This window comes from Aquarana catesbeiana, linkage group LG03, assembly GCF_042186555.1.
Source record: "Aquarana catesbeiana isolate 2022-GZ linkage group LG03, ASM4218655v1, whole genome shotgun sequence".
In the NCBI taxonomy this organism is placed as follows: domain Eukaryota; kingdom Metazoa; phylum Chordata; class Amphibia; order Anura; family Ranidae; genus Aquarana; species Aquarana catesbeiana.
Window position 1 is genome coordinate 331,284,211 of NC_133326.1, and position 22,880 is coordinate 331,307,090.

General features: G+C 47.4%; 1 protein-coding gene across 1 annotated transcript in view; it reads right to left on the reverse strand.

Moving 5' to 3' along the window:
* The window catches only part of GRK6 (G protein-coupled receptor kinase 6), a 114,425-nt gene that overhangs the window by 29,712 nt on the left and 61,833 nt on the right, over positions 1–22,880 (reverse strand). Inside the window, exons 8-9 of the mRNA XM_073620517.1 lie at positions 21,842–21,982; positions 14,670–14,860 (exon numbers count right to left, since the gene is read on the reverse strand). Of these exons, the coding sequence (XP_073476618.1) occupies positions 14,670–14,860; positions 21,842–21,982 (332 nt within the window). The remainder of the gene's footprint in view (positions 1–14,669; positions 14,861–21,841; positions 21,983–22,880) is intronic.

Consider the following 22,880-nt stretch of genomic DNA (forward strand, 5'->3'; position numbering starts at 1 on the left):
GCAGTCAACAATAAATACTGGTTACTATAAAATCTGAAGGCTTGTACTTTTAAGTGGGTTTACATGGTGTGTTTTATAGCATTCATAAGATGGGATATTTCTTGGCAAAACAACTGAGTACATAAAGAATCAGAGCATGTAGCATCTGATATGCAACCAGCACTTAGGTGTCCTTTTATGAAACTGAGATCAGCTGCGATCCCGAGTCTCACCGCTGATCTCAGGTCATTACCAGCTTATGAAACTGAGGTTCTCTGCTGATTATCTCAGCACAGTGTGAATCTGTAACGGACTGTCACAGAAACAGCCAGTTTATGAAGGTGCGATCTCGGCACCTCACTGGTACACACATATATATCTATATCTATATATATATATATATATATATATATATATATATATATATATATATATATATATATATATATATATATATATATATATATATATATATATATATATATATATGTGTGTGTGTGTGTGAGTGAGAGACAGACAGACAGACAGACAGACATCGCACCTACATTGACATCTGCGCACCACTGCGGGTGTCAATGTAAAGTTAATGACACCCCCAGATCATTTCACAAATCGCAGTACGAACTATGTAATGGTGCAGGAATCGGATCGCATGGGTGTTCAAATAAAGGGTCCTGTACCATTTTGGTGCAAATGCAATATGATTTAGGGCCAGTTCCCACTGCTGCGGAGTCTGAGATCGGATGTGATTCGCACCGCACTGCAGTGCAAAATCACATCCGATCTCTGTGCGATGCGATTTCAGCCATACAGATAATATGGCTGAATTCGCATTGCACTCGGACCAAACTCATACAGGATCCTTTTTTTGGTCTGCAGCAGAATCGGATCGCATGGGTGTTCCCAGGTTGCATCTATTTTTTTGTAAGACACTGAGCTACCTTTGTGACATTCAGAACCACTGACTTTGGTAACATGCAGAACTCCACATACAGCGGGTAAAGTAAGTAAGCATTAAACACGTCACCATTTTTTTTAGGTAAATATATTTCTAAAAGGTGCTATTGACATGAAATTTTTCACAAGTTGGTAACAACCTGTGCAATCCATACATACAAAGTTCAGAAATTAAGCTATGTGCAATAAAATGGAATGACACAGGGAAAAAAAGTATTGAACACATGAAGAAAGGGAGGTGCAAAAAGGCATGGAAAAATGAGACACCAACTGAAATCTATCAGTAATTAGAAAGCAATTCTGCCCCTTGTCAGTGCAAATTAATATCAGCTGGGTCAGTCTCAACTGATGGCCTATAAAAAAGGGGTCACATTACAAAGGTGTCACACAAGAAACATCTTATGATTGGTAAAAGCAAAGAGCTTTCAAGACCTTTACAACCTTATTGTTGCAAAACATACTGATGGCATTGGTTACAGAAAGATTTCTAAACTTCTGAATGTTCCAGTGAGCACTGTTGGGGCCATAATCGAGAAGTGGAAAGAACATAATTTCACCATAAACTGGCCACTACCAGGTGCTCCCAGGGCCGGATTTCCCACAAGGCCACCGAGGCTAGGCCTCGGGGCGGCAGTGGTACAGGGGCGGCGCCGCCTCCCCCCACACTAACATCAGCATGCAGTGCACCCGGGCGCTCCCTCCTCCTCCTCCTCTCTGTGTCCAGACTGAGGCGGCTCCCTCCGCAGGTCACTGCCACCATCGCTGTGTTTTCACTGCTCAAGCCCGTCCCCCCTCCCTCCTCCTGTCAGAGAAGGAGAGCAGCCGCCGAAGATCGGAGCGGCTGGTCTCTGTGCGGCGACGGCGGCGGGGGGGCGTGTTCTCCTCTCACTCCTGCCCAAGCCTGTCCCTGTCTCCATCTGTTCTGTTGTACACACTTGGAGGGGAGGTTGTCCTGGGGGGTCTGTACCAGTGAAGGGGGGGGTTGTCCTGGGGGGTCTGTACTAGTGAAGGGGGGGTTGTCCTGGGGGGTCTGTACTAGTGAAGGGGGGGTTGTCCTGGGGGGTCTGTACTAGTGAAGGGGGGTTGTACTGGGGGGTTTGTACTAGTGAAGGGGGGGTTGTCCTGGGGGGTCTGTACTAGTGAAGGGGGGGTTGTCCTGGGGGGTCTGTACCAGTGAAGGGGGGTTGTCCTGGGGGGTCTGTACTAGTGAAGGGGGGGTTGTCCTGGGGGGTCTGTACTAGTGAAGGGGGGTTGTCCTGGGGGGTCTGTACTAGTGAAGGGGGGGTTGTCCTGGGGGGTCTGTACTAGTGAAGGGGGGTTGTCCTGGGGGGTCTGTAATAGTGAAGGGGGGGTTGTCCTGGGGGGTTTGTACCAGTGAAGGGGGGGTTGTCCTGGGGGGTCTGTACTAGTGAAGGGGGGGTTGTCCTGGGGGGTCTGTACTAGTGAAGGGGGGGTTGTCCTGGGGGGTCTGTACCAGTAAAGGGGGGGTTGTCCTGAGGGATCTGTACCAGTGAAGGGGGGGTTGTCCTGGGGGGTCTGTACTAGTGAAGGGGGGGGTTGTCCTGGGGGGTCTGTACCAGTGAAGGGGGGGTTGTCCTGGGGGGTCTGTACCAGTGAAGGGGGGGTTGTCCTGGGGGGTCTGTACCAGTGAAGGGGGGGTTGTCCTGGGGGGTCTGTACTAGTGAAGGGGGGGGTTGTCCTGAGGGGTCTGTACCAGTGAAGGGGGGGTTGTCCTGGGGGGTCTGTACCAGTGAAGGGGGGGTTGTCCTGGGGGGTCTGTACCAGTGAAGGGGGGGTTGTCCTGGGGGGTCTGTACCAGTGAAGGGGGGTTGTCCTGGGGGGTCTGTACTAGTGAAGGGGGGGGTTGTCCTGGGGGGTCTGTACTAGTGAAGGGGGGGTTGTCCTGGGGGGTCTGTACTAGTGAAGGGGGGGTTGTCCTGGGGGGTTTGTACTAGTGAAGGGGGGGTTGTCCTGGGGGGTTTGTACTAGTGAAGGGGGGGGTTGTCCTGGGGGGTCTGTACTAGTGAAGGGGGGGTTGTCCTGGGGGGTCTGTACTAGTGAAGGGGGGGGTTGTCCTGGGGGGTCTGTACCAGTGAAGGGGGGGTTGTCCTGGGGGGTCTGTACCAGTGAAGGGGGGGTTGTCCTGGGGGGTCTGTACTAGTGAAGGGGGGGTTGTCCTGGGGGGTCTGTACTAGTGAAGGGGGGTTGTCCTGGGGGGTCTGTACTAGTGAAGGGGGGTTGTCCTGGGGGGTTTGTACTAATGGAGGGGGAGTTGTCCTGGGATGTCTGTACTAGTGAAGGGGGGGTTTGTCCTGGTGGGGGTCTGTACTAATGGAGGGGGGGTTGTCCTGCAAAGTCTGTACTAGTGAAGGGGGGGGGGTTGTCCGGGGGGGTTTGTACTAATGGAGGGGGTTTGTACTAATGGAGGGGGGTTGTCCTGGGGGGGTTTGTACTAATGAAGGGAGGGGCGGTTTGTCCTTGGGGAGTCTGTGCTAATGGAGGGGGTGGGGGTTGACCTGGGGGGGGTTTGTACTAATGGAGGGGGGTTTGTCCTAGGGGGGTCTGTACTAATGAAGGGAGGGGTGGTTTGTCCTGGGGGGGTTTGTACTAATGGAGGGGGGTTGTCCTGGGGGGGTTTGTACTAATGGAGGGGGGTAGACCTGGGGGGGTTTGTACTAATGGAGGGGGGTTGTCCTGGGGGGGTTGTACTAATAGAGGGGCGTTTGTCCTGGGGGGTCTGTACTAATGAAGGGAGGTGGGTTTGTCCTGGGGGGGTCTGTACTAAGGGAGGGGGGTGGGTTTGTCCTGGGGGGGTCTGTACTAAGGGAGGGGGGTTTGTCCTGGGGGGTTTGTACTAATGGAGGGGGTTTGTACTAATGGAGGGGGGTTGTCCTGGGGGGTTTGTACTAATGAAGGGAGGGGCGGTTTGTCCTTGGGGAGTCTGTGCTAATGGAGGGGGTGGGGGTTGACCTGGGGGGGGGTTTGTACTAATGGAGGGGGGTTTGTCCTAGGGGGGGTCTGTACTAATGAAGGGAGGGGTGGTTTGTCCTGGGGGGGTTTGTACTAATAGAGGGGGGTTGTCCTGGGGGGGTTTGTACTAATGGAGGGGGGTAGTCCTGGGGGGGTTTGTACTAATGGAGGGGGGTTGTCCTGGGGGGGTTGTACTAATAGAGGGGCGTTTGTCCTGGGGGGTCTGTACTAATGAAGGGAGGTGGGTTTGTCCTGGGGGGTCTGTACTAATGAAGGGAGGTGGGTTTGTCCTGGGGGGGTCTGTACTAAGGGAGGGGGGTTTGTCCTGGGGGGGTCTGTACTAAGGGAGGGGGGTGGGTTTGTCCCGGGGGGTCTGTACTAAGGGAGGGGGGTTTGTCCTGGGGGGGTCTGTACTAAGGAAGGGGGGTGGGTTTGTCCTGGGGGGGTCTGTACTAAGGGAGGGGGGTTTGTCCTGGGGGGTCTGTACTAATGAAGGGAGGAGGGTGGGTTTGTCCTGGGGGGGGTCTGTACTAATGGTGGGGGGTTTGTCCTGGGGGGAGGGTCTGTACTAATGGAAGGGGGTGGTTTGTCCTGGGGGGGTCTACACCCAGGAAAGTACACCCAGGGCTCCAGAGGGAGAGGGCAGTGCAGAGGGAACACCATCAGAGAGAGAACCCCGCTGCCCTGCACCACCAGAGGGAAAGCGACACAGCCTGGCGCCATCCCTGGCGGAGAAAGGAATGGAGTCATTGCAGGAATACAGATCTGGGTGCTACCCAGCGGAGTCGCCACGGGCAATTCAGAGTGAGCTGACTCCTGATCAGGGGAACCATTGCTGTATCGCTGGGTCAGGTGAGAGGGCCGATCGGCCATTATCTACTAATGTCCATAGGAACTGCAGTCTTTGACCATCTCATGTATCATGTCTGCCATCTCTGACCATCTCCTGTACTATGTCTGCAGTCTCTGACCATCTCCTGTACTATGATTGCAGTCTCTGACCATCTCTTGTATCATGTCTGCAGTCTTTGACCGTATTATGTCTGGGGGCTCTTTCTGGTGGTGTGGTGGTGGTGGTGGTGGGGGGGCGGCATTGAAGGGCCCGGCCTTGGGGCGGCAAAGGGAGTAAATCCGGGCCTGGGTGCTCCTCGCAATATTTCTGACATAGGAGTGAAAAGAATTATTAGAAGAATTGTCCAAGAGCCAAGGACCACTTGTGGAGAGCTTAAGAAAGACTTGGAATTAGCAGGTACAATTGTTTCAAAGAAAACAATAAGTAATGCACTCAACCGCCATATCCTCTATGCACGCTCACCACAGACTCCATTGCTGAAGAAAAAGCATGTTGAACCTTGTTTATAGTTTGCTGCACAACATTTAGACAAGCCTGTGAAATACTGGGAGAATATAGTCTGGTCAGCTGAGACCAAAATTTAACTCTTTGGACGCCATAATACACTCCATGTTTGGATGCCAAATGGCACTGCACATCACCCCAAAAACACCCCCATACCAACAGTGAAGTTTGGTGGTGGGAACATCATGGTGTGGGGCTGTTTTTCCAGCATACGGTACTGGCAAACTTCATGTCATTGAAGGAAGGATGAATAGAAAAATGTACCAAGACATTCTTGATAAAAATCTGCTGCCATCTATCAGGATGATGAAGATGAAATGAGGATGGACATTTCAGCAAGACAATGATCCCAAACACAAAGCCAAGGAAACTCTCACTTACTTTCAAAGAAAGAAAATAAAGCTGCTAGAATGGCCCAGCCAATCACCTGACTTGAATCCAATAGAAAATCTATGGAAAGAACTAAAGATCAGAGTTCATAGAAGAGGCCCACAGAACCTTCAAGATATGAAGACTGTTTGTGTGGAAGAATGGGCCAAAATCACACCTGAGCAATGCATGCGACTAGTTTCTCCATACGGGAGGCGCCTTACCAACAAAGGATTTTGTACAAAGTATTAAATAAATAGATTTCAGTTATGCCCTGTACACACGGTCGGATTTTCCGACGGAAAATGTGTGATAGGATCTTGTTGTCGGAAATTCTGACCGTGTTTAGGCTCCATCACACATTTTCCATCGGATTTTCTGACACACAAAGTTTGAGAGCAGGCTATAAAATTTTCCGACAACAAAATCCGTTGTCGGAATTTCCGATCGTGTGTACACAAATCCGACGCACAAAGTGCCACGCATGCTCAGAATAAATAAAGAGATGAAAGTTATTGGCTACTGCCCCGTTTATAGTCCCGACGTATGTGTTTTACGTCACCGCGTTCAGAATGATCGGATTTTCCGACAACTTTGTGTGACCGTGTGTATGCAAGACAAGTTTGAGCCAACATCCGTCGGAAAAAATCCTAGGATTTTGTTGTCGGAATGTCCGATCAATGTCCGACCGTGTGTATGGGGCATTAGTGTGTTCTTTACTTTTATCCTGTGTCATTTAATTTTATTACACAGAACTTCATTTCTGAACTTGTTTGTTTTGGTTTCTCTGTATGTATGGATTGCATGGGTTGTTACCGACATGTGGTGAAAATTTCATGTCAATAGCACCTTTAGAAATAGATTTACCTAGAAAAATGGTGACGTGTTCACTACTTATTTTACCCGCTTTATATACTGCATGCCTCATTTTTTATGCATCTCAGGTACTGTTAGTGCCACGTAGACAGTAAGGGTTTCACTCAGAGGATTGTTGTTATTTCTGTAAAACGTAAGTAAGTAAGTGTAGGCAGCTGAGAGTGTTAACATTAAAGTAAAGCCATTAGTTTGCCCTCTACAGGCAAAGGACATGTTCATTTTCAATATGAAACTAAGATTTTTATTACAGCACTGTTGTACAATGTTCGAGCAATGAGTCATAGAAATGTAAAGCTCTACTTACACGTATTCTTCAAGATCATATGCTGGTAAAAGGAAAAGTAAGAGATATCCAACACTATTGGTTGGTGCTATCACTGACCTTGCCTTACCGAGTGTCAAAAAGGTAAAGATAATCTATCAATGCATAATGTAAGGCCAGCCATAGATGGTGAAAATTTCTTTCATGCAACCACATCCCTGCCGAGAGAAAAAAATAGGATTTTTTATTACAGCTTACCTGTAAAATCCTTTTCTTTCGACGGACATCACGGGACACAGAGCCACAGTAATTACTGAAGGGTTATAGGGTATCACTAGGTATTGGACACTGGTCACACCCTAATCAGGAAGTTCAACCCCCTATATAACCCCTCCCCTTCCAGGGATACCTCAGTTTTGTAGCAAAGCAGTATAGGTGTATTAGAAGAGGGGCGGGACCTCTGTGTCCCGTGATGTCCGTCGAAAGAAAAGGATTTTACAGGTAAGCTGTAATAAAAAATCCTATTTTCTTTTCTCGGACATCACGGGACACAGAGCCACAGTAATTACTGATGGGATGTCCCAAAGCAATGCCAACTGAGGGGGGGGGGGAAATCACAACCAAGTAGGGTGCTATCAGACCTGAGGACCTTGTACCGCTGTCTGCAGCACACTACGCCCAAAGGCGATATCCTCATGCCTTCTCACATCCACCTGATAGAATCTGGTGAATGTATGAACTGAAGACCAGGTTGCGGCCTTGCAGATCTGAGCCATAGAGGCCCGGTGATGCACTGCCCAAGAAGCACCAATAGCCCTTGTGGAATGTGCCTTGATCTGAAACGGGGGAACCTTCCGTTTCAAACCGTAAGCTTGAATAATCAACTGTCGAATCCATTTAGAAATGGTCGCTTTTGACGCTGCCTGTCCTCTATTGGGACCCTCCGGCAGCACGGACAAGACATCCGTCTTGCGAATCTGAGCAGTTGCCTCCAGATAGGTCTTGACTGCTCTTACTACATCCAAAGAATGTAATGACCTTTCTTCCGAAGAACAAGGTTCTGGAAAAAAGGAAGGTAACACAATGTCTTGGTTTAGATGAAAATCTGAAACCACCTTCGGTAAAAAAACTAGGATGAGGGCGCAGTACCACTCTATCCTTGTGTATAATCAAGTAAGGCTCTTTACAGGGAAGAGCTGCTATTTCTGATACTCTTCTAGCAGAAGAGATAGCTACCAGGAAAATTAGTTTCCTCGTCAGTAAGACCAAAGGAATCTGACGTATTGGTTCAAAAGGTTGTTTTTGTAACACCGATAGAACCAAGTTCAAGTCCCAGGGGTTTAGGGGCGCCTTAACCGGAGGATTAAGACGCATCACCCCCTGTATAAAGTTTCGGATCAGAGAATGCGAAGCAAGCGGCCGTTGAAACAACACTGATAAGGCCGACACCTGGCCCTTGATGGTACTCAAGGCCAGCTTCATCTCTAATCCTAATTGTAGAAAATCCAGAATTCTACCTATGACATATTTCCTGGGATGCCAACCCCTGGATTCACACCAGGATACATAAGCTTTCCAGACACTATGATAAATCATTCTGGAAGCTGGCTTCCTTGCCTTGATCAAGGTAGATATGACAGGACCTGAAAGCCCACGATTTTTCAGAACGTGGGATTCAATAGCCCACCCGTCAAATCTAGCATTTGTGAGGCAGGCTGGAACACCAGACCTTGAGCTAACAGGTCTGGGTGTATCGGTAGGGTCCACCGGGAACCCACCATCATCCCTGCTATTTCTGCTTATCAGGTTCTTCTGGACCAAACGGGGGCCACCAGAAGTGCCGACTTCCCTTCTTGCCTGAGTCTGCGAAGGAGCCGTGGCAGTAGCAGAATGGGAGGGAATGCATAAATCGGTGAGAGCCGATGCCACGGAATCACCAACGCATCCGTCCTGCCTGCAAGAGGATCCCAGGCAACCGGTAGGAAGGATTCCCCCTTCTGTAGGTTTTCGGGTATGAGCCATCAACTGAGGCTCTGACGCATCGCATGCGATAGGTGCATTGGAAAGTTTAATGCCTGCACCTTCCTGTTCCAGGTCAACAGAATACTGTGTTACAACAGTTCTGCTTGGAACTGCGCATAGGGAACTGCTTCGAATGAAGCCACCATCTTCCCCTGCAGCCTTATACAAAGGCGGACAGAAAGACCCTTCTTGGCCCTGACTGTCAGAATCAGCTCCCTTAGAGCAGTGATCTTTGCCTGCAGACACTTCAGTTAAGCAGGAAAACTGGGCACATATAGGCCTGCATCTCTGATGCCTATTGATATCAGAAATTCTCCTCCCTGCAGGACGGAGATTACTGTCTGAATTGATTCCAAACGAAAGGACTGCATCCTTGGGAATCGTTTCAGATCTCTCAAATCCAAAATGGGTCTGTCGTCCCCATTTGGTTTTCGGACCATAGAAAGATTGGAACAAAGTCTCAATCCTTGATCCTTTGTGGGAACCCCCACAATGACCTCTTGCGACAAAAGTCGCTTTATCGCTAGAAGGAGCGACTGCTTCTCTTCTGGCTTTCTGGGAACACCTGATCTGAGGAAACGAGGAGAGGGACATTCTTGGAACTCCAGTCTGTACCCTAAGGTTACCGTGGAGATCACCCATCTGTCCTGGAAGTCCTTCTGCCAGGGCCCTGAGAGCTGCAGCAGTCTTTCCCCCCACTCGAGCAAGCGGGGCGCCCCTTCATGAAGAGGTCTTAGTGTCTTGCTTAGAAGACCTTTTCCCCCAGGATTTCTTGTGTCCCTGGGGTTGACTCTTGTTTCTTGCCCCATACGGAGGAGACCCTCGTGACTGCCTGGAGGCTGATGCCCCTGGCGCTGGGGAAAGAGTCCGTTTAAAAGAGGGACGCTTACTCTTCTTCTTATCAGGTAAGAGAGTGCTTTTCCCACAGGAGATCATCTTGATATAATTATCCAAGTCCTCTCCAAACAACCTTTCACCACGGAAGGGAAACCCAGCCAGTAGCTTCTTACATGGTGCTTCGGCTGACCAGTTTTTCAACCATAAGATTCTACGTATATGCACCAACCCAAGCAAGAGGCGAGAGGTTTGCACGATAGAATCTCTAATGGCATCAACAGCATAACATAAAGCCGCAGGAAGGTTAGCAAACCCCTGGGCCTGTTGTTCAGGTAATACTTTGATGACCTGTTTAACATGGTCTCTTAAGTATTGACAGACTCCAATCGCTGCTACTGCAGGTTGGGCCACTGATCCTGCTAAAGAGAACACATCTTTCAATAAGAAGTCCATCTTTTTATCCACAGGATCTTTGAGCATCTGAGCGTTGTCTACAGGACAAGTCAGATTACTATTTACAGAGGAAATGGCCGCATCAATGGCCGGTATTCCCCACCTCTTAAACTTTTCTTCCATAGGATAAAGTGTAGAAAACTTTTTCGGCGGAAGAAATCGCTTATCTGGGTGATCCCACTCAGAATAAAGCAGCTTTTCAAGTAAATTATGAACAGGAAAAGCATGTGCTGCTTGGAAAGGTTTCAGTGACCCCAAAGCAGAAGAGGTTTCTGTAGTAGTTTCAGGTAGGGACAACTTAAATGTGGAGCGGACCAAACCAGTGAGGATCTGCACTAAGACTTTCTCCTCTTGGGAAGTCGCAGAGGGTCGCTCTCCACCTGAATCCTCCGAAGAGGAATCATCTGTCCCATCCCGATCCTCTGAAAGGGATTCATCTCCTTTATCCCAGAGCTCCTCTGACTGAGGGTCTTGGGAAGCAGAGGAAGGCCTTGTGCGTTTTCTTTCACTGCGTGAAGATGTAATCGCGGCCATTAGCTTTTTCTCTAATCCAGAAATGGTTGAGGAAAAAACTTCTTGTGTAATGTACACAGGGGCTGAAGTGCCGGCAGCAGATGTAGCCCCTAACCCCAATGGCTCTCCCTGTCCAGCTGCCCCTGGTCCCTCAGGAGGGGATGGTGTAGCAGACAGGGGGTCCTCAGAACCTGAACGAGACCCCCTAGTGCCTCTGGTTCTTGGGGTGCTTGAACCTCTTCTACCCATAGTGCAAAGCAACAAGGTGTGAGGTATCAAAAGCGAACACTGACTGCTGAGCGATGTAGTCTGGCTAAAAGCCTTGCTACCAAATGCCCAGTCCGGTGTTCTTTAGTAAATGCAGCCTAGGGGAATGCCTGTGTCCCACCTTACATGCGACTGTCAGCTCTGTGTCTCTCCAAAGCTCAGAGCACCTGTACAGTGTGCCTTAAATGGCCATGCTTTCTGGCACTGTGGGCGTCTGGGCACGCTGACGCTGTGCTGACGCCCCGCCCCCCCCTTCCCCCCCCTCGTTTTTGAAAAACGAGCGCTTCCCGCGCGAGCCGACCCTTTCTGACAAGCCTGAAGGGAGGCTGGGGTTGGGGGAATAAGGAGGAGGCCGGCAGTGATGGGCCCTGCATCGCAATGCGGCTTCGGTGGCGGCGGCGGCTGTGACAGTGCGGTCTCACCCGCCTTACAGCATACCTGAGCCTTTCCCTAGCCTGGGGGGACCATCCCAGCAGAGAAAACCCCCCACCATCTACCTTTGGAGCTGGAGGAAGAGCTAATGCAGCGGACGCTGAGACAGATCAAACATGAAAAGGTTTGTGCTCTTGGCAGCCCCCGGTGGTCACAATAGGCACAGCACGCATTCACCTTAAAGGAGAAAAGCCACTAGAATTAAAATTCTGTGGAATCTCCTCTTACCTTATCCAGGCCGCAGGGTTCAGTTTACACAGACCCAGCCTTCGCCTCTCACGGTGGGCTCCGTTTGTGGAAAAACCGTCAGAGACTGGGGCCCCCATCAGTAGGGGGATCCTTCAGTTCTGGGCCTGTAAAGCACCTCGCCAGAAATTAGGAAGTTTAAAGCCATTTTCTGATCCGCGGGTCCAGCTCTCTAAAAAGAGAAGCGTTACAGGTAAAACCTCGTTTCTTCGGACACGAGGCCCGGGTACCATCCAATTCGGCCATGAAAAGACACTTTGAATGGATCCGGTCGCCTGGCTTGCCCCAGTATAGGATCTTAGAATATTCCTTTTGGAGCTTCAGCACAGGACATCTTTACACGTCCAACACCTAAGACACTGGCGTAAAAACTGAGGTATCCCTGGAAGGGGAGGGGTTATATAGGGGGTTGAACTTCCTGATTAGGGTGTGACCAGTGTCCAATACCTAGTGATACCCTATAACCCATCAGTAATTACTGTGGCTCTGTGTCCCGTGATGTCCGAGAAAAGAAAAGACAGTGATTATTGCTAGCGGCGTTAGCAGGCCACTTGCGATAATCACAAGTGAATCCGGCAGGCTGGTTGTACCCAAGTTGATTAATCAATCAACTTGGTACATTCAGCCTGCCCACACACATGGCTCGAATCTCGGCCCTTTCCAGCTAAACCGAACGATCTATGGCTGGCCTAAGAGAGAGTTATAACCGCTGTCAGATATTTAATTTTTGTCATCTGTGTCCAATTGGGGAGATTTTGCTTTACTTCCTGTCCCATTGCCAAAACAAGTAATGAGAGGAAATCCTTTCAAATTGGAGGATTTCCTGGTTGTCACCATTGGAAGATTTCCTCTCTATTTGAGTTCTGGCAACAACCCAAAAATTTGGATTTTACTGTACTTTCACTCTTGGTGATAACGGTAAACAGGACAAATAGAGAAGGCGATTTATGATTCAACAATTACTATGTTACATAAGAAAGTCCTACCACAAGAGATGTATAGAATGGTGTGACTTTCCTTTGGCTGCAAGTCATGTTGTAATTGCCACAATTAAGTGAACATTGCATTCACCGACAGAAGAATACTCTGAGCTACAGGCAATCCTCAAAGATTTACTGATCTTTCCAGCATGGTTATAAAAACTAGCCATTTGTTTTACCTGAACAAATATCTAAGTAGTAAACGGAATATTTGTGGTTTATCAACACATACAGCAGGCAGTTAATGAACACCATATAAACAGAGTAAATAAATAGGCTGCAGAGGATTAGTAAGGATCGGTTTTATAGCATAGATTTGGTAAAATCAATGAATAAAAGTTGCCTGCATTTTTGTAAATATTTTATTATATCTTTTCAGGTGACAACATTGAAGAAATGACACTTTGCTACAATGTAAAGTAGTGAGTGTACAGCTTGTATAACAGTGTAAATTTGCTGTCCCCTCAAAATAACACACAGCCATTAATGTCTAAACCACTGGCAACAAAAGTGAGTACACCCCTAAGTGAAAATGTCCAAATTGGGCCCAAAGTGTAAATGTTTTGTTTGGCCACCATTATTTTTCAGCACTGCCTTAACCCTCTTGGGCATGGAGTTCACCAGAGCTTCACAGGTTGCCACTGGAGTCCTCTTCCACTCCTCCATGATGACATCACAGAGCTGGTGGATGTTAGAGACCTTGCGCTCCGCCACCTTCCGTTTGAGGACGCCCCACAGATGTTCAATAGGGTTTAGGTCTGGAGACATGCTTGGCCAGTCCATCACCTTTACCTTCAGTTTCTTTAGCAAGGCAGTGGTTGTCTTGGAGGGGATCATGCTCTACTTCAGTATATGGTGGCATTAATGGTTCCCTCAATGCACTGTAGCTCCCCCGTGCTGGCAGCACTCTTGCACCCCCAGACCATGACACTCCCACCACCATGCTTGACTGTAGGCAAGGCACACTTGTCTTTGTACTCCTCACCTGGTTGCCGCCACACACGCTTGACACCATCTGAAACAAATAAGTTTATCTTGGTCTTATCAGACCACAGAAAACGGTTCCAGTAATCCATGTCCTTAGTCTGCTTGTCTTCAGCAAACTGTTTGCAGGCTTTGTGCATCATCTTCAGAAGAGGCTTCCTTCTGGGATGACAGCCATGCAGACCAATTTGATGCAGTGTGCGGCATAAGGTCTGAGCACTGACAGGCTGACCCCCCCACCCCTTTAACCTCTGCAGCAATGCTGGCAGCACTCATACATCTATTTCCCAAAGACAACCTCTGGATATGACACTGAGCATGTGCGCTCAACTTCTATGGCCGATCATGGCGAGGCCTGTTCGGAGTGGAACCTGTCCTGTTAAACCGCTGTATGGTCTTGGCCACCGTGCTGCAGCTCAGTTTCAGGGTCTTCTAATAACCTAGGCCATCTTTATGTAGAGCAACAATTATTTTTTTCAGATCCTCAGAGGAGTTCTTTGCCATGAGGTGCCATGTTGAACTTCCAGTGACCAGTATGAGAAAGTGAGAGCAATAACACCAAATTTTACACACCTGCTCCTCATTCACACCTGAGACCATGTAACACTAACGAGTCACATGACACCGGGGAGGAAAATGGCTAATTAGGCCCAATTTGGACATTTTCACTTAGGGGTGTACTCACTTTTGTTGCCAGCGGTTTAGACATTAATGGCTGTGTGTTGAGTTATTTTGAGGGGACAACAAATTTACACTGTTATACAAGCTGTACACTCACTACTTTACATTGTAGCAAAGTGTAATTTCTTCAGTGTTGTCACATGAAAAGATATAATAAAATATTTACAAAAATGTGAGGGCTGTACTCATTGTGAGATACTGTATAGCACTACAGAACAGACAGTGCACAGTCTACATGGGCTTTGCTGCTTAACCACAGACAAATAGGAAACTTTATTATACAGAGAAAAAAAAAAAGACAGTTTACCATAGAGCAGCTACAAATCTATAAACACTGCCATCTACTGGCTGAAGAATATATCTGTACTGAATACTGACATTAATGTAGTTGTTGCATAAAATACAAATTATCACTGTATTCCAACAGTCCCCATTACATTACATTACACACACACAAATACATAACGCACACATTCATGCATACCTGTAAACTATTCTTTCTTGTTGTAGATCTTGAAGGCCACAACAAATTTCTGCAGCATAAAATATTGCTCGGTCTTCATCAAATCCAGCCTCCCCCATGTGATAAATGTGAAATTTCAAATCACCTCCATTCATTAGTGTTAGCACCAGACAAAGAGCATCTTTTGTCTCATATGCATAAGCCAGACTAACCTGCAAGTAAAACATTCTTCTCATATACATAGAATGAAGAAACTTTTCATTGATGTCAAAAGTTTATGTCATGCACCAAGTTTAAAAAGGAAAGTTGTTTTGTTATGAGGACATCTTTCTATAGGACTTACTGTATACTCATTAAAACTCTTGTCTTATCTATGGTTACTCCTAAGTGGGCACATGCCAGCAATGCTGATCCTATAGTTTGTTGGCAAGAACAGAAGTTCAAATCTTGACTCGCATGCCTAAGGTTGGCCATACATTAAAACCAAGAGAATGTTACTGCGCTGAAGTATAAAAAAAAAAAAAAAAAAGAAAAGAAAAAAAAAAACCGCAAGCATGGCAACTATAACTCACACGAATATCAAATGTGATATAACAATATACATATGCAAAAAAATAGGATTTTTTATTACAGCTTACCTGTAAAATCCTTTTCTTTCGACGGACATCACGGGACACAGAGCCACAGTAATTACTGATGGGTTATAGGGTATCACTAGGTATTGGACACTGGTCACACCCTAATCAGGAAGTTCAACCCCCTATATAACCCCTCCCCTTCCAGGGATACCTCAGTTTTGTAGCAAAGCAGTATAGGTGTATTAGAAGAGGGGCGGGACCTCTGTGTCCCGTGATGTCCGTCGAAAGAAAAGGATTTTACAGGTAAGCTGTAATAAAAAATCCTATTTTCTTTTCTCGGACATCACGGGACACAGAGCCACAGTAATTACTGATGGGATGTCCCAAAGCAATGCCAACTGAGGGGGGGGGAATCACAACCAAGTAGGGTGCTATCAGACCTGAGGACCTTGTACCGCTGTCTGCAGCACACTACGCCCAAAGGCGATATCCTCATGCCTTCTCACATCCACCTGATAGAATCTGGTGAATGTATGAACTGAAGACCAGGTTGCGGCCTTGCAGATCTGAGCCACTGCCCAAGAAGCACCAATAGCCCTTGTGGAATGTGCCTTGATCTGAAACGGGGGAACCTTCCGTTTCAAACCGTAAGCTTGAATAATCAACTGTCGAATCCATTTAGAAATGGTCGCTTTTGACGCTGCCTGTCCTCTATTGGGACCCTCCGGCAGCATGCACAAGACATCCGTCTTGCGAATCTGAGCAGTTGCCTCCGGATAGGTCTTGACTGCTCTTACTACATCCAAAGAATGTAATGACCTTTCTTCCGAAGAACAAGGTTCTGGAAAAAAGGAAGGTAGCACAATGTCTTGGTTTAGATGAAAATCTGAAACCACCTTCGGTAAAAAACTAGGATGGGGGTGCAGTACCACTCTATCCTTGTGTATAATCAAGTAAGGCTCTTTACAGGAAAGAGCTGCTATTTCTGATACTCTTCTAGCAGAAGAGATAGCTACCAGGAAAATTAGTTTCCTCGTCAGTAAGACCAAAGGAATCTGACGTATTGGTTCAAAAGGTTGTTTTTGTAACACCGATAGAACCAAGTTCAAGTTCCAGGGCTTTAGGGGCGCTTTAACCGGAGGATTAAGACGCCTCACCCCCTGTATAAAGTTTCGGATCAGAGAATGCGAAGCAAGCAGCCGTTGAAACAACACTGATAAGGCCGACACCTGGCCCTTGATGGTACTCAAGGCCAGCTTCATCTCTAATCCTAACTGTAGAAAATCCAGATTTCTACCTGTGACATATTTCCTGGGATGCCAACCCCTGGATTCACACCAGGATACATAAGCTTTCCAGACACTATGATAAATCATTCTGGAAGCTGGCTTCCTTGCATTGATCAAGGTAGATATGACAGGACCTGAAAGCCCACGATTTTCCAGAACGTGGGATTCAATAGCCCACCCGTCAAATCTAGCATTTGTGAGGCAGGCTGGAACACCGGACCTTGAGCTAACAGGTCTGGGTGTATCGGTAGGGTCCACCGGGAACCCACCATCATCCCTGCTATTTCTGCTTATCAGGTTCTTCTGGGCCAAACGGGGGCCACCAGAAGTGCCGACTTCCCTTCTTGCCCGAGTATGCGAAGGAGCCGTGGCAGTAGCAGAATGGGAGGGAATGCATAAATCGGTGAGAGCCGATGCCACGGAATCACCAACGCATCCGTCCTGCCTGCAAGAGGATCCCAGGCAACCGGTAGGAAGGATTTCCCCTTCTGTAGGTTTTCGGGTATGAGCCATCAACTGAGGCTCTGACGCATCGCATGCGATAGGTGCTTTGGAAAGTTTAATGCCTGCACCTTCCTGTTCCAGGTCAACAGAATACTGTGTTGCAACAGTTCTGCTTGGAACTGCGCATAGGGAACTGCTTCGAATGAAGCCACCATCTTCCCCTGCAGCCTCATACAAAGGCGGACAGAAAGACCCTTCTTGGCCCTGACTGTCAGAATCAGCTCCCTTAGAGCAGTGATCTTTGCCTGCAGACACTTCAGTTAAGCAGGAAAACTGGGCACATATAGGCCTGCATCTCTGATGCCTATTGATATCAGAAATTCTCCTCCCTGCAGGACGGAGATTACTGTCTGAATTGATTCCAAACGAAAGGACTGCATCCTTGGGAATCGTTTCAGATCTCTCAAATCCAAAATGGGTCTGTCGTCCCCATTTGGTTTTCGGACCATAGAAAGATTGGAACAAAGTCTCAATCCTTGATCCTTTGTGGGAACCCCCACAATGACCTCTTGCGACAAAAGTCGCTTTATCGCTAGAAGGAGCGACTGCTTCTCTTCTGGCTTTCTGGGAACACCTGATCTGAGGAAACGAGGAGAGGGACATTCTTGGAACTCCAGTCTGTACCCTAAGGTTACCGTGGAGATCACCCATCTGTCCTGGAAGTCCTTCTGCCAGGGCCCTGAGAGCTGCAGCAGTCTTTCCCCCCACTCGAGCAAGCGGGGCGCCCCTTCATGAAGAGGTCTTAGTGTCTTGCTTAGAAGACCTTTTCCCCCAGGATTTCTTGTGTCCCTGGGGTTGACTCTTGTTACTTGCCCCATACGGAGGAGACCCTCGTGACTGCCTGGAGGCTGATGCCCCTGGCGCTGGGGAAAGAGTCCGTTTAAAAGAGGGACGCTTACTCTTCTTCTTATCAGGTAAGAGAGTGCTTTTCCCACAGGAGATCATCTTGATATAATTATCCAAGTCCTCTCCAAACAACCTTTCACCACGGAAGGGAACCCCAGCCAGTAGCTTCTTACATGGTGCTTCGGCTGACCAGTTTTTCAACCATAAGATTCTACGTATATGCACCAACCCAAGCAAGAGGCGAGAGGTTTGCACGATAGAATCTCTAATGGCATCAACAGCATAACATAAAGCCGCAGGAAGGTTAGCAAACCCCTGGGCCTGCTGTTCAGGCAATACTTTGATGACCTGTTAAACATGGTCTCTTAAGTATTGACAGACTCCAATCGCTGCTACTGCAGGTTGGGCCACTGATCCTGCTAAAGAGAACACATCTTTCAATAAGAAGTCCATCTTTTTATCCACAGGATCTTTGAGCATCTGAGCGTTGTCTACAGGACAAGTCAGATTACTATTTACAGAGGAAATGGCCGCATCAATGGCCGGTATTCCCCACCTCTTAATAAACTTTTCTTCCATAGGATAAAGTGTAGAAAACTTTTTCGGCGGAAGAAATCGCTTATCTGGGTGATCCCACTCAGAATAAAGCAGCTTTTCAAGTAAATTATGAACAGGAAAAGCATGTGCTGCTTGGAAAGGTTTCAGTGACCCCAAAGCAGAAGAGGTTTCTGTAGTAGTTTCAGGTAGGGACAACTTAAATGTGGAGCGGACCAAACCAGTGAGGATCTGCACTAAGACTTTCTCCTCTTGGGAAGTCGCAGAGGGTCGCTCTCCACCTGAATCCTCCGAAGAGGAATCATCTGTCCCATCCCGATCCTCTGAAAGGGATTCATCTCCTTTATCCCAGAGCTCCTCTGACTGAGGGTCTTGGGAAGCAGAGGAAGGCCTTGTGCGTTTTCTTTCACTGCGTGAAGATGTAATCGCGGCCATTAGCTTTTTCTCTAATCCAGAAATGGTTGAGGAAAAAACTTCTTGTGTAATGTACACAGGGGCTGAAGTGCCGGCAGCAGATGTAGCCCCTAACCCCAATGGCTCTCCCTGTCCAGCTGCCCCTGGTCCCTCAGGAGGGGATGGTGTAGCAGACAGGGGGTCCTCAGAACCTGAACGAGACCCCCTAGTGCCTCTGGTTCTTGGGGTGCTTGAACCTCTTCTACCCATAGTGCAAAGCAACAAGGTGTGAGGTATCAAAAGCGAACACTGACTGCTGAGCGATGTAGTCTGGCTAAAAGCCTTGCTACCAAATGCCCAGTCCGGTGTTCTTTAGTAAATGCAGCCTAGGGGAATGCCTGTGTCCCACCTTACATGTGACTGTCAGCTCTGTGTCTCTCCAAAGCTCAGAGCACCTGTACAGTGTGCTTTAAATGGCCATGCTTTCTGGCACTGTGGGCGTCTGGGCACGCTGACGCTGTGCTGACGCCCCGCCCCCCCTTCCCCCCCCTCGTTTTTGAAAAACGAGCGCTTCCCGCGCGAGCCGACCCTTTCTGACAAGCCTGAAGGGAGGCTGGGGTTGGGGGAATAAGGAGGAGGCCGGCAGTGATGGGCCCTGCATCGCAATGCGGCTTCGGTGGCGGCGGCGGCAGCGGCTGTGACAGTGCGGTCTCACCCGCCTTACAGCATACCTGAGCCTTTCCCTAGCCTGGGGGGACCATCCCAGCAGAGAAAACCCCCCACCATCTACCTTTGGAGCTGGAGGAAGAGCCAATGCAGCGGACGCTGAGACAGATCAAACATGAAAAGGTTTGTGCTCTTGGCCGCCCCCGGTGGTCACAATAGGCACAGCATGCATTCACCTTAAAGGAGAAAAGCCACTAGAATTAAAATTCTGTGGAATCTCCTCTTACCTTATCCAGGCCGCAGGGTTCAGTTTACACAGACCCAGCCTTCGCCTCTCACGGTGGGCTCCGTTTGTGGAAAAACCGTCAGAGACTGGGGCCCCCATCAGTAGGGGGATCCTTCAGTTCTGGGCCTGTAAAGCACCTCGCCAGAAATTAGGAAGTTTAAAGCCATTTTCTGATCCGCGGGTCCAGCTCTCTAAAAAGAGAAGCGTTACAGGTAAAACCTCGTTTCTTCGGACACGAGGCCCGGGTACCATCCAATTCGGCCATGAAAAGACACTTTGAATGGATCCGGTCGCCTGGCTTGCCCCAGTATAGGATCTTAGAATATTCCTTTTGGAGCTTCAGCACAGGACATCTTTGCACGTCCAACACCTAAGACACTGGTGTAAAAACTGAGGTATCCCTGGAAGGGGAGGGGTTATATAGGGGGTTGAACTTCCTGATTAGGGTGTGACCAGTGTCCAATACCTAGTGATACCCTATAACCCATCAGTAATTACTGTGGCTCTGTGTCCCGTGATGTCCGAGAAAAGAAATAGTGTGCTTCTTATGGTCTACGCAACATAAGTATCTGTGCTATGTTTATTTTCAGTAAGCAAAACAACCATCAGACGTTCATAAATGTGATGGCATTATACAGGGAAAAGAAATAAAGGACTCACATTAGCGTCAATACCGCTAGTACAACTTAAAAAAAAAAAGAAAAAGGTATTCACCTTGCTCAGGCAGATACAAGGCAATCAGATAGTGGACGGCCTCACAGACAACCGGCATCAGCAGGCATGACAAAGTCATGCGTTCGTGGACCAGCCCAATACATTTCACATCACAAAGTTGTTGTTTTCGGAAAACCAGAGCAAGAACTGTTCTTGCATCATGTATGCGAGTCCTTTATTCCTTTCCCTGTATAATGGCTGAGCTGAAGTTGTGGCAATTACTAAGTGATGCTTTTATATTAAGACCCTGCTGACCATACTTACCTGATTTGTAGACTCCAGCTGAGGATTTGAGACTCTATGGGCTTTTGATCTCTATAATTGGGGATCACATCCGTCTGGCAAGAGGTTTTTTTTGGTGGTGGTGGGCACGCATGTAAGGTGCACATCCTAGTCTCTTCACGTGGTTAATTTTTTGGTGGAATCTCTGTGAGAAGATCTACCTTAATTTATTCACAAAGACGTTTTATCTCAGTTCTTCTGTTACAATATGGACTGACCACTTTTTACCCATCACATTTATGAACGTGTAATGGTTGTTTTGCTTAATGTATACACACATAGCACAGATAATTATGTTGAGTATACCACAAGAAGCGCACTATTTTTTGCATATGTATATGGCCATACATTAAAGAAGTGTCGATGGGGGGAATCCTTCCCGCTGCGATATTGTATTCTGACAGAGGGAGGTTTCCCCACTGTCAGAATATGATTACTGCTGCTGGCTAATTGTACGAAATAAAAATGACAGGCTGTTTGTAATGAAGTCAATTGTTAGATTGCCTTCAGTATAACCTGCCTACCCATAGATGGATCGAAATTTGACGGGTCTATGGGTAGCTTAAAGTGCAATTTCACCCAAAACGGGGAGGTTCCATTCGTCTGCCACCACCCCTTTATGCTTTGGCACAATTTTTTTTTGGGTGGGGAGCATGTAGCTGGTTCCCCCCCCCCCCAGTCCTTCCCCTGTAGCCTTCTAGGATGTCACAGGTCCCAGAGTGCTGCGGGATTAGTCACAAAGCACAGCATGGCTCACGCATGTGCAGTGGGAAGCTGCAAGCAGTCATAGCTGGCATCCCAAAGTAAATATGCCAGTTCCTGTAACCTGAGTCAAGCATGCACAATCCAAAGTACATTTAGACTTTGGATTTGTATTTGCATACTTGTAGTCTTTAGACTTTTTCAAGTTAAATATGGGTTCAATTCAAAAAATGTAAAGACTACCCAGTCTGCATGAAACAATTACATTTTTCTTTAACTTTCCTTGAATACGCACAGATGCAGATATTATCTATGTATTGAATGCACCCTCCTTGCTTTATCATCAACCCCTGGACCTACAGATGGATTTGTACTTACTACAAACCTGCTGTTGACTCTCTCTAAGATCTGTTTCTCATTTAAGGCCATGGATTCTCCTTTCCGTTTCTTAATACGTTTCTTCTCAAGTTTCTTGCATGCATACATCTTGCCTGTTGCTCGAACTTGGCAGGCGCAAACCTAGATACAGTAATTCAATAAAGATAAGGATGGAAGTTTAATTTTAGCCAATTCCAACAAACTACTCAAACGTTCTGTTTACTAAAGGTTTCCCTTGCCTGTCTACGTGCAGAGGACACTCCAGAAATTGCTCATCTCAAAAGAGCAACTGGAGATAGGCTGCCATAAAAATTAATAATAAAAAGACGCAATATACACAAACACACACACACACACACACACACACACACACACACACGTCTTTTCACAGTGTTTCAAAAAAAAAAAAAAAAAAAAAGAAAACAAAAAGTAGACAGGTGTATGGGGTTGTCCAGAAACATCAAGTTTGACAAACAGTTTACTGTCCAGGACAAGAGGGGGAGGATGAGCTAACGGGGAACAACTTGCCAATAGAGACCTGATCCCATGTAATGTGCCCTCCTGACACTCAGGATTTTCAGTGATAAAGAAATTGCTTTCCTTGCATATCGGTTTGCATCTTATCTGGCCGGAATGTCTCTGTATGGAGAATTCATTTCACAAGGAATGATGACATGGGTACACCCCTTTTGATGGGATTCAAATCTTGGACATTCTTTGGCTAAACCCGTGTGATAAATGCAACATCAAATCTCTCCATGTTAAAGACAATGGGATTGATGTACTAAAGGAGTAGAATGCATCCACTTTGCAAAAGGTAATTTTCACTTTGCTTAGTGAATAGGGTAAAGCTGTGCTGATGTCAATCCTTAGGAAAATACATTTATTTACTTAACAAATTTGCATTTGACTTGGTATTTTTTTTTTTAAATGGATTGTCACTTGGTTTGACCTTGTTTACTAAAGTGAACATTCACTTTGACAATGTGAACATGCTCTACTACTCCTAATGTGAATGGTCTATATGCCCTTTCCATTT